The 23569-nt window shown below is 45.0% G+C and overlaps 1 protein-coding gene across 5 annotated transcripts in view; it reads left to right on the forward strand.

Moving 5' to 3' along the window:
- Window positions 1–23569, forward strand: part of sgip1a (SH3GL interacting endocytic adaptor 1a) — a 54707-nt gene that overhangs the window by 25821 nt on the left and 5317 nt on the right. For 3 of the 5 annotated variants that reach the window (XM_076170174.1, XM_076170170.1, XM_076170172.1), the window contains exons 3-18: window positions 5603–5666; window positions 6036–6060; window positions 7079–7141; window positions 7662–7725; window positions 8629–8810; window positions 11855–11866; window positions 12772–12793; window positions 12883–12967; window positions 13616–13698; window positions 15934–16008; window positions 16536–17303; window positions 17816–17937; window positions 18132–18285; window positions 21468–21527; window positions 22515–22626; window positions 23023–23178. In XM_076170174.1, the coding sequence (XP_076026289.1) occupies window positions 5603–5666; window positions 6036–6060; window positions 7079–7141; window positions 7662–7725; window positions 8629–8810; window positions 11855–11866; window positions 12772–12793; window positions 12883–12967; window positions 13616–13698; window positions 15934–16008; window positions 16536–17303; window positions 17816–17937; window positions 18132–18285; window positions 21468–21527; window positions 22515–22626; window positions 23023–23178 (2047 nt within the window). Of the gene's footprint in view, window positions 1–4679; window positions 4766–5602; window positions 5667–6035; window positions 6061–7078; window positions 7142–7661; window positions 7726–8628; window positions 8811–11854; window positions 11867–12771; window positions 12794–12882; window positions 12968–13615; window positions 13699–14478; window positions 14560–15933; window positions 16009–16535; window positions 17304–17815; window positions 17938–18131; window positions 18286–21467; window positions 21528–22514; window positions 22627–23022; window positions 23179–23569 lie in introns of those variants that run through there. The other 2 variants (XM_076170175.1, XM_076170171.1) reach the window with 2 other exon arrangements.

The raw sequence follows: 23569 nt of genomic DNA on the forward strand, positions 1-23569 counted from the left end.
TGCACAGATGGAGGCATCACAGCCATCTTTGCATTCTTTCCCATCTATCTTTGCTGCTGCTGCTGGTTTCTGGCCCTGACCCATTTTACGCAGAGGTGAATGACGTCACCACCTAAAGCATCACTTTTCTCTAAGACTGCAACCATACAGCAGAGCAGATACATACCATCTGACGTGTGTGCGCGCAGCCTCGGGTACAATTTAACTGCAAGTATTACAGTCGATCGCTTACAGTGCTGCCACCTGGACAGTACAGCCAAGGTCTAATAATAGCAGCACAAATGCAATTTGACTCCTCCCCTCTTTATCGCTGTGCTGCCACAAAACACACACACACACACACACACACACACACACACACATGCTCAAACACACGCATGTGCATGCAAACGGACCGCTTTCTCTCTTTGTGAGTCACATGCAATGCTCTCAGCTGTTCATTTGACATGGCGCAGATGCATTTTCTGGTTTTAGTTTACCTAAGCGAGGTCGCCAGGGACGAGACTTTGTGATCTGAGGATTGCTTGAATTCAATCATGTAAAATAGAAGCATAAAATGAAGCAGACATTGCCTCTATGTTCCTCAGAGAGTCGTGCATGTGTCAGTGATTGCGTAAATGTTGATGTGATGTCTCCAAAAAAAGCTTTCTGGCTCTGTTTTGTTTGTGCAGCATCACTGATTCAGTAGATGTGTTTTGGTTCAGCCCCGATTAAATAATTACACCCATTTCCAATCTTCTGTTCTGCCTTTTAATTCGCCTTCCAGTCAAACCTTCATCTCCCGGCAGGGCTGCAAAAGCCGGTGCATGAAATGAAATGGAATTTTTCTCCGCTTGCATCACTGCGATACGGCCCGGCACTTGTTTGTGCACCGGCGTCTCTTTCCTCACCTGCCTCCTCCTCCTCCTCCTCCTCTTCCTGCTCCCTCGTATGGCTGCACGGCTGAATGAGTCACCCCAACAAAGGATCTGTTTACACCGCCTGTTTGCAGTTTGCCTGTCTGTCCACTGTATGTGTCAGTGTGTGTGCTGGTCTGTCGCTCTGCACGCTCTGTGCTCGGCTGCACTCTGTTCCTTAAAGCCTGAGCTCCCTCTGTCTCGTCCTTTATTTGCCGTGGAGCCCTCGTCCTGTTTCGCTGGTTTACTCCCCTCAGACCTAAATCCTCTCGTCCCTCATCCTCAGCAGATCCTGCCCCCACATGTGAACGACGCTCCTGCGTTTGTTTCATCCACTGAGCAGCATGAGTAACAGATGTGTTGAATCACAGTCCAACTGACTTTGTAGTATTTATTTATTATTTAGCAGGGATCATCGCTGATAATAGCAAAGCTCAATTTGATTTTTGTGCCATCTTAGTTAGCATTCAAAGGCGAGAGATGCCACCGTCTTCACCAAAACACTCCTGCTTCTAAGTCTCAGTGGCGTATTATCTTCCCCTCTACTTATTATGCACAGCAGCACAGGTCTGCTATTCACAGTGTGGAGTGGCCCGGCCTGCTCTGCTCAGCTGTAGCTGGCTGTGAAAGCTGTGTGTCTATAAGTGTGTGTGTGTGTGTGTGTGTGTGTGTGTGTGTGTGTGTGTGTGTGTGTGTGTGTGTGTGTCTGGATGATGGAGCAGCTTGTTAAAAAGCCTCTGCTGCCCCTGCTCAGAAATAGAACTGACACTAGAGCAGTGTGGTTGCTTGGGTGTGCAGTGGTCCAGTGTTATATATGTGCCACCACATGTGCTTCACGTGTAGCAGTAATGCAGCAAGAACCTCCAACCTCGGCTCCATCAAACCTTCACGTCCGAGTAATGATCCGGCTCAATACACAATTGGTGTGTATTACCCCTTTAATCAGTAGGAGCCCCTCCAGGCTGCACTGCTTCAGCTCTCCATCATTTACAAAGAAAAAAGAAGCCTCAGTTATTAATTGCTTAATATGCTCCCTCTCCTCAAAAACATCAACACACACTTCATCTTAATGACACGCGTGTGTGTGTGTGTGTGTGTGTGTGTGTGTGTGTGTGTGTGTGTGTGTGTGTGTGTGTGTGTGTGTGTGTGTGTGTGTGTGTGTGTGTGTGTGTGTGTGTGTGTGTGTGTGTGTGTGGTCTAATAATGGTCTGTAGGTATAATTTCAGAGTGTATTTTAGATTTAGTGGTGACCTCTTCCTGTAGCTTGGTGGGCGGAGCTCCTGAAGCTATCTGCCGCTCAGGGCGACGCTCTGGCTTGTTTTCAGTTCTCGGGACCCTTTCTAAAGTTACTCTCACCTCCTAAGATTAGCTTGAACAATATATTCTTGTAGACTTTTCATGGTCGGAGTAAATATGTTTAAAATAAACGTCCTTCCTCGTAAATCTGCCTTTGCCATTTCTATTTTCACAGAGCAAATTAGTTTGAGGCCCTGGCACCAGCAGTCGCCCCGAGGTTTTCCAGTCGTTTGTGCTCGCCGATGTCCTGCGTCGTGTTTGACGTCCGTTTCACGTCCGTTGGCTTTTTCCTACAATGATATTACAGCGTCTTTAGAGGAGACCGCTAATTACGTTAGCAACCCTGCTAACATCCCTCGGAACGGAAGCCATTAAGTCATTAAACAGTGTGTACCACACGCTCTGTTATTTCCCGGGCCGTTAATTAACCCCTGACACACGCGGTCATGGGTTTTGTTTTGTTTTTTCCAATGTCACGTCATGAGATTTGGTTTAGAGTCCACCTCTGCTCTCAGAGTTGAACAGTCACTTACTGCCTGAGTTTGAATCACGCTGCTGGTTTGACTGTATAAGATTTAAACATTACCGTAACATCAATCTGATTAATTTTTCTTCATATGACATAAATTTCACTTGTATGTTTTCCCCTCTCTTTCTCTATATGCTGCTCTCTATCTGTTGCCAGTGAAACAAGTGTAAGATACAGCAACATAATCGCTGACTGCATTGAGAATAACGCTGACTGTCAGTTTTGAAAATGTACATCCATATGACCATATAATGTTTATTTTTACACTTTTATTTTACAATTTTATTTTTCAAAGTGCATTCTCACATCGTTACATTGTGCTTTACATTTGTTGTGTTGCACTTTGTGTACTTTATTGCAGTGGAGCAGATGAACAAGTTTTATACTTGGATCACAATAAACTGAATTGAAAATAAGATGAGGCAGATTTTAGGGTCACTTAGTACTGAAAACACTGGCTGCCTGTAGCCTGGAGACGGCCTTGATACTGACACACACTCTGTGTCACACACACACACACACACACACAAAATCCTCTTTCATTAGCACAGCTGTAAACCTGTCAGCTTGTACTTGGGGGCAAAGCTGGATTTACAGGAGAGGAAATGGAACTGAGGGAAGAAAAGAACTCTGGAGCAAATATAGTGCGGTATTTATGGAACAATTCCCTGAAACGGGATGCCAGATACGCTCGCAAGTAGCACAGCGTGAGTTGCGTGCAAAAAGCCTCCCGAGTTAACACGGCCAAGCAGACACCCGGCATCAGGGGCGACGTAAACAAAACCAAACAAACATAAGGAAGAGGAATAGAGAGCTGATACCAGACAGTGGAAGAAGTAGAAAGAGAAGTGTTGGGAGTGTCTCTGTATGTAAGACGATGGCAGAATCCATAGACTGAAGCACTGAGGGAAGCTCATCATCAGCATGTGGCTTTGGAGCTACCGAAAAGAAAACCCAACAGATGTTACCAAGCAACAGGATGTGAGAACAAATGTTGATGCTGGAGAGACAAATTGGGGATTCAAACCTGTGGAAGACAAATAAATCTTAATCGGGATGACTGTGGATGCAGAGGGTGTGTGAGTGTGTATTAGTAGAATAAGGTGGTGCTGATAACGATGAAGGAAGTGGTTTCAGTGTAAAGCAAACACATTTTCTGCCCTCATTTCATCTCCCGCTCTGACATCATCAGTCACACCTGGACATGTGTTATTTTGGTTTTTATTTGTCTCACTCGCGGCTTTGACAGCTTCTATAAAAAGTATGTGCTGCTTCCTGACACCTGAACACATACTGTACTGTAGTTGTGTGTGTGTGTTTGTCATGGCAACTGTGTGTGTGCAGACAAGTGTGCATACCTTCTTTTTGCTGTGTACGTGCACGTACAAGTCTGTGTGTGAGTGAATTCATTCCATACATACAGTACATACACACACACAGTACGTGCAGGAGGATTTTAGCGAGTGGTAGACCTTGGTAGGATGCATTGTTACCTCGATCAATGAGAGGATATTTCTGGGTTCGACTTGCGGCCAACTGCCCCTCTGAATCGATTCCTGTTTTGGCTAAAGTGAGACGTGAAAATAGAGTACACACACTTTCCATGCAGAGGATTGTACACAACTAACTAACTGAACTCTTTAATCAGAGGAGGCAGATAAAAACACCCTGTATTTGGTAAAACAGTGGCGTACTTCATTATCTATTATCTGTATTTTTAAACACACACTTGACACACACACACACACAGCAGTTTATTATTCATTTGCTTTCCTGATGACAGCATTTGTCTTTAATTTATGAGGGGAGTCACCGGTGTTGAATTCAAGCACCTGGCGCAGATCAGGGACAGGATCACGCTACCTTGTTGCTGTGAAGGCATGTGTGTGTGTGTGGGTGTGTGTACGTGCGTGTCTGGCTGTGATATGAGGAAGAGACGTTGAGGTGATGTGGTGAGACTAACGAGCAGAGAAAGAGGAAGACAGAATGACATAACGAATTGTCAGAGAGGGAATGGAGGGGGATAACTGGGCTTTCTTCTGGGGTAAGGAGCGATAGTCTCACATATAATCTCTGTTGCAATAGAAAACATTGAAAATGGTAAATATTAAATCTACATGGCAGGTAGGATAATTGACTTTTGATCTAATTTCAAACATTTACGTGTACTGCTTGCCTCCTGGCTGTATTGCGGCGGTATGGCGCTGCTGTGGTCACATTAAAGCCACCTGAAGAGGGATTAAGAGTGTTTATTTGAAAAGCAGCAGGCTCGAGGAATGAGTTGAGGGCAAGGGAGCGTGGCAAACACACACCCACACACTCACACTTGTTGAATGCTGGACGGCGTAATCACGCTTTTGCATCGCTAGATTAAATCCATTCCATTCACACCAGAACATCTGCTTAGTTTTTCCACGAGTAGCCTACAGGGATTAACTGGCAGTAGTCTACTTTAATTGGCTGAAACTTTTAATTGGAACCTTTCCCGTGCTGCTACTTAATATGTGACCTGAGCTCTTTTATGCTTCATGGCCGTCTGTGTTATTCCCGGCGTGAGGTTTGATTGAAGTTCCGGTCAGAAATGAAACGCCTGGAGGATTGGAACGCCGCCGATCCATTTTGGGTGACCATGAGAACAGTTTTAGTACAGAAAGAGTGTGTTTGCCTTCACACCGCTGCAGCTAGTCACTCAATAATACATAAAAACTCTTTTAATCTCTGGGCAGATAGACGTGGCCCTCAGATGCCCGAGCAGCTGACCTCCCTAACCCCTTTAACACACACATACACACTCACACACTGACGTAGACATCACCTCTTTCGTGAGAGAATGTCAAGGCTTCCATGGCAATAAATCAAACCATCTCTTCTTTCTTCTCAGGATTGAAAAAACGTACCAGGAAGGCCTTTGGGATACGGAAGAAAGAGAAGGACAATGACTCCACGTAAGTCCTCTTCCTTACCTTGCTAAGGTTCCAAAATAATGCAAATACATCAGGATCATATGTAGATTTAATTAGCTGTTACTTGCTCACTTTGCTGTCTTTGCACGGTTGGTGAAAGTAATTTGTCACCCTAATTTAGACACTGCAGACTTAACTGATTTGCATGCTGTGATACTGACGTCTGCGTGACTGCGAGTGTGTGGGCCTATGTGTGTGTGAGGATGCGTGAAAGGGTTTTTCCATGAATACCCCCTTTTGACTGATCTGAGCGAGCACGTCAGCAGCAACAAATAGCCGAGCACTGGATTTCAAAATGAAGCGCTCACATGTTCAGACACTTTGATCCTGACACTTTGCTCTCTCTCACAGGGGGTCCCCAGACAGAGAAGGGGGCGTAAGTAACACTCTTATCTTTCAATATATACAAGCTAATTCATTCATTTGCTAATTGGGAGGCACAGTTTATTTACACATTTTAAGCTTGGGTAAGATGGTACTGTGTGTATGTGTGTACACTGTGATGAATTAAAAGATCAGTTTTTATCCTCTGCATTCTTTTTACTCGCCAGGAGAGTACGACACAAGAGGTTGAATCGGTTGAGGTTGAAACTTTACACAACTCTACTCCCTCTTCAGAGTAGAAAAACCTGTAGAGAACCGTAGCTTGTAGAAGTTATATGACATCCTGTATGTTTATATGCGCTTTAAAACTTCGATTCTACTCAGACAGAGGCAATAAATCGACTGCTGACCTAGATTATCCGGTCGTAAATCTTATTTACTCGAGCATGGTAAATGATCCGCCTGCTCGTAATTAGCTTGAGCAATCCTCACGTGCGTTTCCTTGCCTGGTGCGCTTTCCCTCGTGGACCTATTAGGCGACAAGTTGTGTATATTCAGTGAATGATCCTATTAATTTCATCCATGACTTACTGTCCTGTTTTTTATTTGCCTTAATCGGAGTAAAAGTGTGTTAAAGTGTGCATATAAACATACTGACTGTTAACTGTTACCTGCTAGCTGTTAGCTGTGTTTTCATTAGCATGTTGTCTGAGGACGCGATCAAATTACACGATGGGATCTTCCCCTTTGGGTGACATGAAGAGACCTGAATATGAGACTACTGTTATGCTTTTCAACCTTTTAAATTGTTATAGCTATGTTGAAGAACAATTATCAGAGTTATTATTTCTAGAGGATTATTAGCAGCCATTTCTGTCTCCAAACTGGAGCGTCATTCAGCGTCTAACCTGTTAGCTCTGTTGTACCAATGACGTATTGTAGGAAAGTAGGAGACAGTTTCACATACGTACGATCAACATATATAGGTTGGAGTTAGCTGCACAATAGCTCCACTCAGATGTATATTGTTCATGGTGTTTGGTGTGAATGTCCTTGTCTTCTTTCCTCAGTCTCAGAGGAAGACCAATGGGGCGCCTAACGGCTTCTATGGCGACATCGACTGGGAAAGATATGTAAGTAAAAAATCCAGATGTAGGATTTAGATTTTACTCTGATTGCTCACTTTTTCTTTTTAACGCTTTTTCAATAATGCAGGTGGGTTTCTGTCTGCATTAATTAAACCTTTTACTACCTTCACAATAACTATCAGGCAGTAGCACTGATCAATGTGACTGTATAATCAATATGGTTTTGGCAAAGCTGTAGACATAGTGGTTGCAGATGTAATCCTTTACATTTAATGAGCTCGGTGTAACAGATTAGATCCATTATAGATCCAGATTACTTGATCAATATGCTTTTGTGTGTGCGTGTGTGTGTGTGTGTGTCAAGTAGGGAATTCAGCTTTTGTTATGAGAGGACACAATCATTATTGATTATGCGTTCAAGGTCACATGAAACATAGAGCAAATGTTTAGCTTGAATAACACAATAGCTGTTAATTAGAGCTCCTCAGGTTTTTGTAGTAACTTTATTGTAGCTGTTGCACACTACTAATATCAGAGGTTTTCATTGGTTTATTGTGTGTTTCAGAATTCTCCTGAAGTCGACGATGAGGGCTACAGCATCAGACCTGAAGAAGAGCCAGAACAGGCAGATATCCTCACAATGCTTCATTAGTTATTTGACGTCTCTCTGCCTGTGCTGAAAATCGAAATCAGTTTTTGGTTACCGTGTTCAGAGCTTGCAGAGAAAAAGTTTGAACAAACCCTCTGAAACCTCGTCTGAAGTGCGGAAACGTCACTGGAATCAATCCGCCATAAGACTGCCAGCTGATACCGAGCAGACGAGTCCTCCGGTTTCTTCCTCTTTCCTTCGTCACAGTTTGTTACGAAGGTGATTTTATGTTTCAGCCTTTAGCAGTCGCTTCCCATTTGGCCGACAGCAGGTTGATAAATTGGTCTGATATAGATTGATGGACTCTCAATCTATGTTTAAAGGACAATGGAGCAGTTAATCTGAGCTCATTGTTTAGTGTTTGCTGCTGTTTACTCCGGCTTTGTCTACCAAATAAGCTCCATCTGATGCCTGGAGGAACTCGGTGTGTATCAGTTCCTCCACAGAAACACACATTTGAGGGTTTAGTCTTCCACTTAAATTAGCAGCAGTGATTGTGGCTATTTTTGTACTGCAATTTATTCAGTTTGCTGCCCGTCCTGGATGAAATACAGATGGCAAAGCCTAACTGTATTATCATAGGCAATGCCAAACAGTGGAAGCAATTATTTGTGGTAATTGTAATAATACACCATGTTTGTGGAGCTCTTTAAAAGGGAAATAAAAATACGGAACAGGTGCCAGAACACTAAAACCCGAAAAAGGGTTTTGTCTAAAAGATTTAAAGGAAGTCTGAGGTAGTGTAGTGCTTTTTATTTGGGAAGCAGGTCTAGAGTTTGTCCCTGATGGTGAACCAATATCGACCTCTTCTGTGGTTGTAACATGTTAAATAATACAACACTGAACGCTCAGAGCAAAGATGTTGCTTTCCTTATTGTCACACCGTCCCCCACTACCAAAAAGACACACTTTTTCTCCTCTGACGAATCGGAGGGAGAGGAGGACCAACGGAAAAAGTTCAAAATCAAGATCAAACCCCTACCGGCAGATTGTGTGGCATCGACACCCTCTGTCGACATACTCAAGGCCTCCATAGGCAACATCGCCCTGTCTCCTTCTCCCCTGGTGAGTAGCTCTGACATCACCGCCGTCTCACTGCTGACTGCCATCACGCTGCATGTTTAGTTTGGCTGTAACGTGCATGTGTGACTCACCTGAGCTTCTCATCGTCTGCTCTCTTGCTGCCTTCTAACGTGCTGTGTGTGTTGTTGACGCGTGCGATATATTTAGTGAGCGAGTGTTTAACCTCATTGAAGTATGTGTGTTTGCCCTGCTTATTCCATCTGCACAACCTATATGTTGCGTACTATCTCAGCATTTAGGTATTAGTATTAGCATTTAGTAACTGTTGGTTGTTAATCTAAAGTAGGTCACTGCTTTGCTTTTGGTGACTGCAGATCGAATTTGTTTTAACGCCACAACCCAATGTCTCCACTTCAGATCTGAGATCAAATTCATAACATATGTATGTATGTAGGACTACAACTACGGTATATGTTTACATTGGGATCCCTGTGATGGTTCTCAGGCGATGTTCTCGGGCTTTTCTACTATGAGCTTGACATTTGAGTGAAGATTGAGGGTAGTTTAGCTCACAAGGCTGATGTACTTCCACAACAGAAGCCATCTGACCACACACTGCTGCCAAATATCAGGGCGTGAAGCTGTTGTTTGAAGCTTTGTTCCGCGCTTGGTCTTTTGAAACTCGTACCCATAATTTCTACGTTTTCTAGCGAGGACGGTTAGCTTGGGTGTCAGCTTTGAATAATTCAGGTAGGAAAATTGGCACAATGAACCCGCGTGTCCGTCTGTCGTACAGTGAGATTGTTTGTGGTCATACGAGCTTCGGTTCTTAATAATTCATCCGGGCTCGGTGTGCTCACCAGCTCACTCCATTAAACCCTGTAAGGTGTGCGCGCATTTTAGCTAAAGGCAGGACGGGACATAGATTGATCAGTCAAGTCACCTGAGTGCTACAAAGATCTTTCACAGCATATTGTGTGCCAAGCAGTCACAATTAGCATATGCATCCAGATATTGAGCATGCAAGTTTGCCCGGTGTAAACACAGTACCCCACTGCACATAAATTCCGTAAGTCCCACCGTCGATCCCGGCCCCTGGCAACTCCGGGTAACCTTGGCTCCGGACTGACAATAAATCAGTGGGATGGAAAGAGGAGCAGGGGCCAAACGTCAACGGGCCTCTATGTACAAATACAGTCCCTTTGCGCTTTTGTCTCAGTCTGGGCATCATTTTAGGAGCTTAGTTTGAGGTAAACAAGGCACTAATCCATTACTGTAAGTCTTGCTCTTCTCCTCAAATTTAAGAGCCTGCAACCTTTTGAATGGCACTGTTCCTGTGACATATCACTCGGTCTACATTGTTACGCGATATAAATGAGATTAAATTCCACGAATAGTAATCTAAGTATTACCTAGCAACCTATATTTACATGGGATGGACTTTCATTTTCTTAGAATGCGTAAGAGTAGTTTTTTCGGCGAAGTCTCAGAGTGTGGTGACGCATATTAACAGCTTATTTCTGTCTGTATGGCTGATTTAGAGGTTTGCCTATGACACATCATGCTTTGTTTTGCCATTTGTGATATACATTTGTAGCTCCTTTAGTTTTTTAACTGTTCCACCCTTCTGTCTTTCTCTCTCTCTCTCTCTTTTTTTGGTTCTTCATTTCTCGCCCTCGTGTCTCATTCTTTGGCTGCCTGTGATGATGCTTACCTCTGTAGAGGAGTCCGGTAAGCCTTTGCTTTGCACGCTGCTGATTGTATATTTGTGTTCTGTTTTCTTTGATCTTCTGTCCATACATTGTCTCATATCAAATATTAAATTGTCTGCTCACAACGATCAGTATTTGCTGGATATCAGGTAAAATAATGTAGTATTTACAGCGGAAGAAACTGTCCCACACAGAGTTCATGTGTGAGCCGCCTCAGCATGTTTATGGCCTCTGTTGGTTTGTTTCGTCTACTTACTGAGAGCAGTTTCTTTGAGGTTGTTTCTGACTTGGTCCGGAATCTGATATTAATTAGTTTGGTTTGGAATCTGCTGCTTTTGGAACATCAGGAGATGAAGCTCAAAGAGATCCTGCATCTTGTTTTTGCCCTGTGCATTTTGATTAGAGAGACTAGGTTTTGAGCAACTCAGCTAACAAACGACTGACAGGATTATAGGACAAGACCTAGCAAATTGGTTCGATTTTCACAGTCGGCTCCAGACTCAGGCCAAAAGATCACAGTTTGACTCTGACCACTTCCTGTTGCTCTTTCCTGATGACGTACAGTAGCCGGGAACAGTGATCAGAGAGGACAAACAGTGAGTCGCTGTGGCCCGTATCGATGCAGCCAATGAAATAATCCCTTTACACGGCATCTCCCGCCCCCTGTTGCATCACTCTAATCATTCACGGCTCACTTCACAACTGGAACAAGCACAGGCGTGAGGGAAGGATGGTTGGATGAAGAGAGAGGGATGTGATGGTGCAGGCAGATGGAGGGATTGCAGCAGAAATTAAAAGATCAAGGAGCAGATGGAGGACCAGAATAGCAAATGATTGGAAATAATTTGAGTCTGCGCGTGGCAGAGCTGATGCTGTGCAAAAAATCTGAAATATGGGAGGAACAGAGGGAAGTGATGTAAGATGAGAGGATGAGGGGAGTAAGAGGGGGAGAGGGAGGTGAGTGGAGCAGCTGTGTGTCGTGTTTTGGATGGTCACAGCAGGCTCAAGAGATGACATCAGATTTTATTGGGGCAGATGTTCTCATTCCGTTGGTCTTTGGGATTTGAATAGCTACACACACACACACACACGCACATTCACACAGAGAGCACAGGGACCGGTGTGAATAAGTCATCCTGCGCTGTTCCCCGATCCCCCGCTGCTTAATTATACAGGCCTCCACTAACATCACGACACCACGTCAAACGGCTCCACAGTAGCTTTACCCAAACACCGAAGAGTCAAACTCACCCCCAAAGTCACCCCCACCCCCCCTTCCCTCTGCTTCTTCACCTCTACATGGATATGATGTCTTTACTGATTTGTTACTCTCTGACCAGGTATCTCTTCTCTCTTCCTTTTTGCTGGTCACAGAGACGTAGCCCGGTAAGTGTCCTCTCGTTCTGTCTCCCTGGGGTCAGGTTGAATAAATGTCACGCTGCTTTTCTTCCCTTTTCCTTCTTGCATTCGTGCTGTGGGAGTCGGTGAATAACACAGAGAACGTGTATGAGGGTCTATACAGTACATATTTCAAAAACGTCACATGGAGCCTTTAATATTTAACTTCTGCCACTCCCCTCAGGTCTCCACTCTGTCTTTTCTTTTCTATCTTGTGCCCTTTTTTTCGGCCTGTTATGTTGTGTCGTTCGTGGTGACCTCATGCACACAGTCACATAAGATCACTGCTGGAGGGGCGGCATCATGGGCTGTCGCCTCCCTGACAACAGAATTCAACATTACAGCCACCGTGTGATAACGTTTGGCCTTCTCCAACCTCAAAAAACACAACAAGATAAAAAATATAAATCAGATAGGATCAGACAATAATAATAATAATAATAATAATAATAATAATGACTATACCAATATTAGATGTATAGTGTTGACTTTATACTTATAAATAGTGACAGTATTTATTTTTTTTTAAAGTGGAGAACTTTGTCTCTGTGTATTTCACTCCTGTGTATCCGGTAGAGGAAGTTCTCATGAGATTAAGTGGACCCGAGGCTACAGCTCATGTTCTCACCTTCACCACTGGAAAACCTGCGTCATTGTTCAGCTTTAACCTCTTATATTCAAATGAAGAGGTTTGACGCATTTAAAAAGCTATATGATGACTATTAGCAATGATATTTTACAATGCATTTGCATGTGGTGGTGGTGTAATAAGATAATATGCCTTGTTTGAGTCTAACATTGAGGGATTTGTCTTAGTTTCACTCTTTGCTGTTGACATTTAGAGTTTCTTCCACTTGAGGTTTTATATTTCAGTGTCTTTTTTTTTGTTGCAGGGTTTGAAAAGGAACCCCTCCAGTAAGTATTGATCTTGTTGTTTGTCTGAAGAACTCCCAAGATGGTGGTATAAAAGTGGAGTCGTGATCAGGTTTAATTTGTGCTTCCAGGCGAAGAAATTGCTCGACCGAGACGCATCATCCCTGCAGCGCAGAGCGTGGCCCCCACGCCAGCCTCAGCACCGCAACCCTCCAGGTACGTGCCTCACCTTTTCCTGTCACAAGCAAAGTGTCTTGATGAAGACTTTGTGGTCCAAGGATTAAGATTAGGTTTGTTTGTTTTAGATTTTATTCACATCATCCCCAGAATCCACTGTAAACGTCTTCTGTCTGCCAAACTGGGCTGTGTGGTACAAACACAAGCACAGCACAGGGCAGATGTGAGCGAGCGTGACCCCATGGCAACAAACAGAATCATTTGGGTCATGGGTACATAGACATCTGTTCAACTGTACAGTACACTCGTGGTGACGCAAACCCAAACCATGTAATTTTGACATTCCTAGTTTAAGTCCTGAGGGGATGTGTGCTGCTGTCCATGCTTGTATTTCCCAATGCTATCTACTCACAAACACAAGAGGCAAAACCCTAAACACAAGAAAATCTGTTCTACACTAGAGCCAGCTTTGAGATTTGATTATGAGATTTGATTCTGGGAAAATGGTTTTCATAAATTCTTGTGGCTGCATTTACTTAAACATTACGTACTCGCTCCTATCCTCACGCTCTATCACATTACTGTGTCTTTGTTGTGAAAAGATTACTTCCATATCAATGTTTTTAGCCCAGTGAAGCTTGATTGGATAGAAATGTGAACACAATTTCTCATATTTGCCTGTTGCAGCAGTCAAGCTCCATTCCCTGAAGACTCTACAGACTTATTTGGGCCTCCTCTGGACACAGCCTTTGGAGAAGAGAAAACTGAAGGTACTGTTTGAGTGTGTGTGTGTGTAAGATGGCAGTATTGTGCTGGTGAGCGGTATTTTCCTTACAAGACGTGTTTATTAGAGCTGATTATTGGTTATTTCCTTGCGGAATGGCGTGGGCATAATTTGAGAGCTGTTATTCGGCTGGTGTGGGAACATCAGAACTCTCCTTCCTCTCCTCGCTGTGTGTCGGTGCTGTATTATCGTGTGCAGACGCTCACATAGTTGCTGCATCATCATCAGCTGATCAAAAAGCCACAAGAGGAGTGTAAACGTCTCAGCGCAGTGAAGTTGAGGAAAGGTTTGGGGGAGAATGAAGGTATGAAACTCCCACGTCAAAACACATCGCAGTTTGTTATGCTTCTTTAATTTAATGTGAAACCAACAGAACCAAATAAAAACATAAAGTGTAACATGCGGTCAAACTCCAGTGCGAGGGCCTTAGATTCAGACACATGTGCAGCAGTGTTAATTTCGGTTGGTGCCGTCCCTGTCCCGTATTCGCCCTCCTTGGATCAGTTTCAGTGCACTGGGACATCTGCCATATCTTTGTGCTGACATCTGCAGTTTTCTGTCAAAGTATAGTCTCAAATCCAGTGCTGCAGGAAAGCTAATGTGGAGTTTGGACAGCTTCACCAGGAGACAGATGATTTATGTTTCTATGTTGTCTCCACCGCTACACTTATGCTTATAATTGAGCCTGAAAGTATCAGAAGATGTGTTGTTGAAGCCCCCTGACCCCTGCCTCTTCTGTCCCCCCCCTCCCCCCTCGTGAACCCAGTGGTTCTGTCCGAGTCCGATGTGTGGGGGGCTCCTCTGTCAGAGCCAGAATCCTCTTTGACCAGATCCTTCCCCACAGGAAGTAAGTTTTATACCCCCCGCCCCCTGCTTAATCGTGCTGCACTTCCTCATCTCCCCTGGAATGTCTGCACGGAACCATCAGCATCGCTCCATCTGTCTCCTCATCACGTGACTAACCAGCCTGAAACCCCACACAACCGCCTGACAGTGAACAACTTCTCATTTCATTAGCCATCTCACAGCCTAATGCCTCGGTGTTGTTTTTACGTTGTTTATCCAATGGAAGTTTCTATAACTCTGCTCCCATACCACCACCACCACCACCACCGCCTCCACCCCACCCCGCTCCCTCACATTTGGCATGGTGGTGAATGTGTGTGTGATGCATGGTCGACGGTTTGATGATCCCTTACGTTTGAGTTGTGTCACAGTTGGTGTTTAGGGATCGTAATTACTCTCTGTGGACTTCATCATAGATAAACCTTATTTGTTTAGTTTTCTAACATCAGCATTATATTTTGCCAACATTATGTTGCGCAATCTTTGTTCAGGCTTTGGCACCATGCTGTTCGTTGCCATTATGTGTTGTCCAGTCAGAACCTGTCAATTTAATTTTTTAATTTTTCATCTACAGTCATTTAGCTGGACGATTTTATCCAAGGCGACTTCCAACACACACACAATTGAAATTTATCTTGCACCCCCTCATATCACACAAACACATGCATTACAGAGGTGGTGCAGGGCAGCCATTTACAGCGCCCATAGAGCAGGTGGGGGTTCGGCACCTCTGGCAGCAACAAACTGGCAACTCACCAGCTACCAGTCCACTTACTTGGTCCATACAGGACTCGAACCGGCGACCCTCCGGTTCCCAAGCTGAATCCCTATGGACTGAGATACTGCCGCCCCCCATCATAAAGTGACTGTGCTGATCCACACACAATGATATTGGAGAATACTCTATTGGCAGCAGTGAGTTCATGTATAAGAAGTACATCAACTATTTAGGCTTAATCACAATGCTTTCACATTTCAGAAGGTAACAAGGTCATGTGACGTCTTGATATCTAATTATATTATAAGAATCTTTCCGAGTGGAAAAACGGCAGCTGTTTAACAGGAAGTGTAGCTTTGGTTGAAGGATACATACGTTTAGAGCAGTGGTTCTCAAACTTTTTCTTTCGTGCCCCCCTTTCATGGGTCAGAAGTTTTTTCCGGCGCACGCGCGCGCAAAACTGGTTCCGGGTTTAATATCGCCCCCCCGTAACTCAGGGGGAACATTCCCCCCGGAACATGATCAATGTTTCACTGTCATTTTAGTCCTAATCGACGCTTGGCAGTTACCAGTGCTGACTCGACATTAAACTCAAGGATGTACCTTAAGTTAAGACTGACACGGCTGCTCATTGTTGTATTGATCTTCTCACTGCAGCTCCGCCTCCACTCCCACCCAAGAATGTCGTGACATCTCCCCAAGCATCCAGCCCTCCCCCTGCAGAGGACACGGGTAAGAACCCCTCTTATCCCTCCTTCCCATCACGCCACAGCCTTTTCATTTAATCTCTGCTCGCTCTTTATCTCTGACTCACTCGGTCTCTCTGCCAATCAGCCTGCCTGTGTTTTAGCCATGCGGTACGCAAAGAGCATAATTAAACCGTTTAGTAATCAAAAACAATTACAGAGTTATTCCAGGAACACACTGATTGTATGTCTGAGCATTATGATGAATGTCTGTCTCTCAACTTTATTTCCCATAATGCTTAGTGAAAGTTAAGCAGCAATCATAAATGACTTCAATGATATGATAGACTCCTGAAATGACCCCAACATTAATCCTGAATAAGAGCTAATGCTATAAAAAAGCAATTTAATACAGCTAAAGCTATATTCCATTGTCTTTGCTGTAAAACTACATGGTGACTGAAATATCAACTTTGTATGTCAGACTAGTTGCTTCTTTTTTGGGAGGGATTTCTTCTGTCCCCCACTCGTGACACCGAACCTTTGATGAACCTTTTATTGTCTTTGTTTCAGATGTATCGACAGTAGCTGAGGGTTCCACCAGGAAGCCCTCCATAGCAGACATGGACAACATCTTTGGCCCGGCGCCGCCTGCCTCTGCTGCAGACGAGGCAGAGGACTCGTGGGTCTGCTTCAGTGAGGAATCCTCCGAGCGGCCGCCTCTACCGAAGGACCCCGCACCTCCTCTTCCCTCCTCCCCGCCTCCTCCAGAGGAACCAGCGCCTCCACTACCAGCTTCCCCTCCTCTGCCGGAATCTCCCGCCCCGCCCTTGCCCGTGTCACCACCTCCTAGAGAAGACCTAGCGCCACATCTCCCTACCTCACCTCCTCCAAAAGAAGAGTCCGTGCCTCCTCTGCCCACCTCCCCACCCCCTCTGGAGGAATCTGCTGCGCCTCCTGTGCCCTCAGTCCAAGCAGCTTGTGAAGAACGACCACCTCTAGAAGCCAGATCTCCACCCCCTGCGCCGGAGGACCCCACATTTACTCCCGTATCTTCTCCCCAAGCCTCAGCCCCTCCTCTTGACTCAGCCTCAGCAGCATCTCCTACGGCAGAGGAACTCGAAGCTCTTGCCGCCCCCCCTCCTCTTGTTCTGTCTCAAGAGGAGCAACACAAGAGTATGGAAGCTGCTTCACCCAAAGAGGATGGGAGCGAAACGGTTTCCTCACCCAAAGATGGTGGCCAGGGAAGCTGGAGTTCACCTCCACCGCCTCCTCCCCCGACGTACCGGGCAGTGGTGGCATCACCAGGTCCCACCTCTGGGGCCAGCGGCACGAATAGCGGTGAGCAATTTTGCTGATAACCAGCCGCCCTCAATGTAAAAAGGAGAAAATGAGTTCACTGTTTGAAGGTTAAACTACTTTATGTTTCTAAGGCTCCTAAAGTCTCTGCAAGTAGAGATTAATGGAAAGAAGAAAAGTTTCCGTGCCCTAGAAACTTAATTCTTCTGCTCGGATCATAACAACCGTGCTCAGGGAGTTTGTTTGTCACACTTGGGTGCCTGAAGCTTTTCACACAAACGGGTTTCTGAATACACAGATTGGTGCTGAGGTGTTATTGTTCTTGCAGCATTAGCAGCATTCCCTCGCCGCAAAACTGTAGAAACTGAGCCGCGGTTATTATTCCAATTCCACACCCAAGTTCTGAAAGTTCTGCCCGGACAATTTTAAATCATTTCCCCCAAATATAAAACAACACAAATGGTGTGTGCTGGATGTGTCAGTGTGTCCAAAGATGCAGTGAAAGAAGGAGCCACTCTGTCATGTGGATGCTGACGTCTCTCTGTCCTGTGCAGGATCTTCCTCCCCAGTGCGGCCTGCAACTCCGTCGTCGGTCAGCCCCACCCCTCCCCCGCCTCCTCCGCGCCCCCCCTCGCGGCCCAAGCTCCCTCCAGGGAAGCCCTCTATGGGGGATGTGGTAAGTATTATCATATTTCACCTCCAATACTAACTGGTATGGATGTGTTTTTAGCAGAGGCTTTATCTGCTAATTGCTTTTCCATTCAGAAGCTTCATCTAGCAGCGACCCCAAAAAGCGTTCCACACTCTTGACCTCTCGAGTGCCTGCCGTCTCTCTCACTCGTTCTTTTCTCTCCCTCATTGTCGTTGCAGAATCGTCCATTCAGCCCGCCGGTCCACTCAGCCAGCCCCCCTCCTGTCGCCCCGCTGGCTCGGGCCGAGAGCACCTCCTCCATCTCCTCCACCAACTCGCTGAGCACCGCCACCACCCCCACCATGGGCAAAGACCTCTCTGTGTCCGTGACAGGTGTGTGTGAGACGTCACCTTCGGTTTAAGTCGCGGCGCGATGTTTCGGTCGCAGTGTTTTTTTCCCTCAAGCTGTTTTATCCGTGGGATTATTTATTCTCATTTGAGTAGGTTGATATTGATTTTCTCTGCCCACCAGCACTGACCTCGTCCATGTTTGATTTGTTTATTTTGTGATTTTATCTTTTCTGTTTTCTAAAATATGGAGGCAGTTTTCTGTAACACTGCTCCACTGTGGGATGAATTTAGGGGGCGAAAGGTGCCAAGTTCATCTTTTCTGTGTCTTGTAATAGAAATCCCAGTTGCAATGTGCACACTAGCTTTGCATGAAGGCTATTTCATTCAAATAAATATGTACAGCAAACTCATTTAGATGTTTATTGGATGTGATTGGCGAGTATTTATGTCTGAAATTAGAATTAAATCCTCCTCTGCATATATTAAACTCTATATGCCACATTGAAGCCCTTTCTCTCTCTCACTCACTCAGACTATGAGTGGGAGGAGAGAATGTAAAGTAGAACGTTAATATCAAAGACATATTTTATCATATATCTTCATTTAAATGTAAATAACGATAACTTACTACATCAATTATTTTTAGAAGAATCATTGGTGAGTAAAGACGCCGCAGTGCAGAGTCTCCAGGGGCAGCAGTAGATATTTGTCTGTAACTTAAATTTGTGATTGTGCTGTTTCATATTTAATCTTCTCTCCCCTTACACACAGTAGCAGCGTCTTTCACCCGTTCCCCTCGTGGACGTGTGTAAAGTTCTCCACCCTTTATTTGATTTGCCCTCTTTGCTTTGCTTTCTTCCTTTGTCTCTTTATTTGTCCCTGTCAGAAGACGATGCTTATGTAGACAAACTGCCCACGTTTGAGAGAGACTTTGATTCGTTGGCAGGTACGGTAAAGATCCCGTCAGAGAGAGGGTGGAGAGGAGGGTGCGTGTGTGTGTGTGTGTGTGTGTTCCTGTGTGAGGTTTTGGATCTGTTTGATGGTCTTTACCCAGCGTGCATCAGGCACACACAGGTAAAAGGTCATCGCTGAGTGTTTTTGTGCTTTTCTCCTCGGTGAGTTGCCTGTCTAAAGCTTTCATTGTAGGTATTGGGACAGAAGAACAATTGGTCTTTCTTTTTTTTTAACGGTCATATAGTTGCAGAACATTTTCGTGGATTACAGACTCAACCAAAAGACGGTAAAGACTGTAGGTGTTTGTCCTAATACCTGTGCTGGTGAAGAGTTTGTTTGAGGTGTTTTTGAAGGATTGAGGGGAAAACAACACCATTTTCTCCCTTCCAATACTGAAACATTATTTTTTTATTTGTTGTTTTGGCACATCATATCTTCCCAATCATTCTCCATACATTTCATACTCAAGTCTCTCTCTCTCTCTCCCTCTCTCTCTCTCTCTCTCTCTCTCTCTCTCTCTCTCTCTCTCTCTCTCTCTCTCACACTTAAAGCTGTGGTGGCACAATAAGATGGCATCTATCATTTAATATTTTGTTACCCCCCCCCCCCAAATGTAAGATGCCTTCCCCCACAGTCCCACATTGTGTGTGTGTGCGCACAGACTTGCTCTCTGGTTTCATGACTGTGCATCCATGGTTGTCGCATCACCATGGCAACCTTCTGTCCCTTCGCTCGGTGACACGGTATTGTGTGTGTGTGTGTGTATACCCAGTGCGGTGCAGTGTGTCTGTGATACCTTTACTGTGAGCCTGCACTACCCAAGAGAGTGTGTGTCTTTGTGTGTGTGCAAGAGTGCGAGTGTGTTCAAGTACAATGCCTGAAAAACGACCCTTGAGATCCATTTTTCTCTTTCTCTGTCTCTCGCTCTCACACACACACACCCATAAACACACTTGCACACACACACGCACACACACTCATACAGTCAGTCAGAGCAGCAGAGTGATTTAAAGCCTAGCATGAGAATTAGGCCACGGCGCAGCAGCAGCTGTTTGGTATTCATACACTCCTCTTTCTCATCTGTGTTTAAAAGCCACACAGTCTCAAACTCAGCCCACTCTCCCGTGTTCTCCGTGGTGACCCCCTCAACCCCCCCGGGCCATTCCACACCCACCTTCCACCCCTGTCACACACACACTCCAGCCATAGGCAGCCCCCACCCCCCATCCTGACATCTGAACACCTGCGCTCCTCTTCATGAAGCACTCGTCTGCTCTCACCTCTCAATCACACAACTCTCTCTTCATCCACTCGCTCACACAATGCTCATACTTGTACAAAGGAAGCACATCCTCGTCTTCAAATTCTGTATAAACCTCAATGCACACGTCTATCTCCTGTATTTGACACTGTAATGGGGAAAAGTTAACATAATATATCTGAACAGTAGAAAAAAGCTGTACAATCTGAAGCAAGCCAGTGAAGGATCCCTGCTATAAATGCAACATTACAAACTCACTTTTTTTTTTTTGAGACTAGTGTTTTATTTGCTCTTATATTAAAAAGTTCCTCTAAATTGACAGAAACTGAGCAGATTTATTTCAGGGATGTGATGTGTGTCTTATCTTCTGGTCCCTGTGTACACCCTGGTCCCTGCTCTGTGATCCCAGTCTCATTGCCGCCCCCTGCTGGCTGCCTCTAGACACAACAGCTGTTTCATAACACATTGAAGGAAAACATGAGCTCAGTGTGACATTGAGGCCAAACAATGAATGGAAAAAATGACTATAATATAAGTTCCTCGAAATTGCCACAGTTCGGGTTGTTATCATTTGTCTCTGTTGCCAGGCAGCAGTGACACACACACACACACACCTGCCCCCTCGCCCCTGCTCATCCTGGTTCTTGTCTGTCCTGATGAACACGAGCATGCACCACATCTGCCACAGTGTCACATGTTCTCCCCTGTCAGTGTTTTGGCTCACCCTCTCCCCCCCTCTCTCTCGCTCTCTCTATCTTTCTCTCTCTCTCTCTCGCTCTCTCGCTCTCTCTCTCTCCCTCCCCCCACACACACCACACCTCCACGTCTCACCTCACTGTGCCGTGTGATTGTCCTACCATGTGAGAGACTCACGCTGCTGTCCTTCTCTCCTTCCCCTCTCACCCCCTCCTCCTCCTCGTCTCTCCCCCCCCCTCCCTGTCATCCCTCTTCCTCCTCCCTCCTCCACCCGATCCCAACCCCATCCACCCCCTCCTCCCACCCCACACAGAGAATGACCAGCCATCCCTTGTTTGGTTTGACAGAGGGAAGTTTTATTTAACCTTTGAAGGTAAGTTATCTCGGCAGCAGGGCTGTAACTGTAGCAAGCACACAAACATACACACTCGCACACACACTCGACACTCATCTGTGCAAGCTTCCTCCCCCAGCCCCCTCCTGCCCCTCCATCCTTCCTTCCTTCCTTCCTCCCTCACCCTTTACCTTGCATCACTCCATCACCCTGACCGCAGCCCACGCTAACTCCAGGCCGAGCCCGTTGGTTGTGGCGGCCTCATCTCTTGGTTTCCTCGACCTCTTCCTCCTCCTCTTCCTCTTCTTCTCTCTTCTCCTCCTGACAGTCTTAACCCTCATTTCGTCTGCGCTGACTGCCAGAATCATTGCACTCTGCGCTCTTTACTAATCTCTTTGTCGTCATGTTTTTCCTGCTCTGTTTTGATCTCCAGGCTGTCAGATCTTCTTTGATGTTGTCATAGTAGCTCAGCTTGAACAGCATGTCTGGAATAATCATTCACCTCTCTGTCTTTCTTACTCCTCTGCTTACTCATGCCTGTCTACTGCATAATTACTGGATATTTGCAACATTTGTCTCAAATGTGAGGGAGACGCTTGCTGTAGTTGTACATTCTTGGTTGGTTGGTTGGTTTCTTCTGTGCAAACATTCTGTCCCACACACTTTGTAGCGATCGTCACTTTAACACTCTCAGATTTCAATTAATTTCATCTCAGTAGTTTACACACCATGTTCTGTTGTTCATCTCATCCACACTCTTTGTTAGAATCAGCATATAGAGTCTGGGATTGGGAGTTCTTCATTAGTCTGGCTTATTATAGTTGTTGTTAAGGGTTTGTTGTTTGTTAGTGTGAACATCAGGAAATGCTAGATGATAAATGGGAACAATGCCCAGATTGTGTTCATTGGAATGTTAGTCGCCCTTTTTGAGTGTGTTTTGTCCATGGAGTTCTCTTCTTATTACACTTCTACTACGTCTATTTTAATGTGTATGTGTGTGTTTGTGTGTGTGTGTGTTACTTCCAGGCTGCTCCAGAGGGCCCAGTCCTCTCACCATGGGTGCCCAGGACACCCTTCCTGTGGCTGCTGCATTCACAGAAACAGTCAACGCCTTCTTTAAAGGATCCGACCCCAACAAGTAAGACGCATGCACACCATGGACAAAAATTGTCTGATAGCCTCGCCCTGGAAATTCAGCTGCTGGAAATTCCTTCTTCAAAAGCCTGTTCAACTTTTAATAATTTCATAATCCGCTCCTCCTGAATGTTATGGTTTCTTTCCTGTGTCACACTTTCATCAAAATGTGTTGGGAATTTGAGGAATCCTGCTAATACACAAAATAGAAAAAAACACCAAATATGCTGATTCCGTTGTGTATGATGTAATGCAATAAATATGAAATGTATGTGACTTAAAATGATCATAGTATGAAACACATTTCTCTTCTTCTCTCTCTCTCTCTCTCTCTCTCTCTCTCTCTCTCTCTCTCTCTCTCTCTCTCTCTCTCTCTTCTTCAAAACTCCTCTTCCCTCAGGTGCGTTGTGAAGATCATAGGTGAGATGGTTTTGTCTTTTCCGGCTGGAATCACGCGGCACTTTGCCAATAACCCGTCCCCAGCCGTGCTAACCTTCAGCATAACCAACTACAGCCGACTGGAGCATGTGCTGCCTAACCCCCAGCTCCTCTGCTGGTAAAGACCCCGCAGCGACCTCACCACCTCACACTGAACATTAAAACTCACACACACACACACGGTTTTAACAGTATAAGTCACGATTGTAACAGAATGATGACTCACTCCATCCTCACATGCGTCGTTTAAATATGAGTACTTATTCGCTTTTGTAAATTCCCCCCAAATGTGTTGTAACACAACTAAACCTCGTTAAAAGTGTATGAGATATAATTGTTTGGTGCATTGATAGTTGGGAGGAAGGAAAGTTTTATTAGTTACTAAAATGAATGCACCAAGCAGTTATATATTACAAGGAGTAATCTTTTTTGTAATTTCTTTATTTTGTAGAGCCTTTTGTCATATTTATCACAAAGGCCAATGTGCTTTGTTTAGAAATGTATAAAAT

The sequence above is a fragment of the Genypterus blacodes genome, unplaced genomic scaffold (genome assembly GCF_046128005.1).
Source record: "Genypterus blacodes isolate CSIRO-AG114 ecotype Tasmania unplaced genomic scaffold, CSIRO-AGI_Gbla_v1 ptg000215l_1, whole genome shotgun sequence".
Classification (NCBI taxonomy): Eukaryota; Metazoa; Chordata; class Actinopteri; order Ophidiiformes; family Ophidiidae; genus Genypterus; species Genypterus blacodes.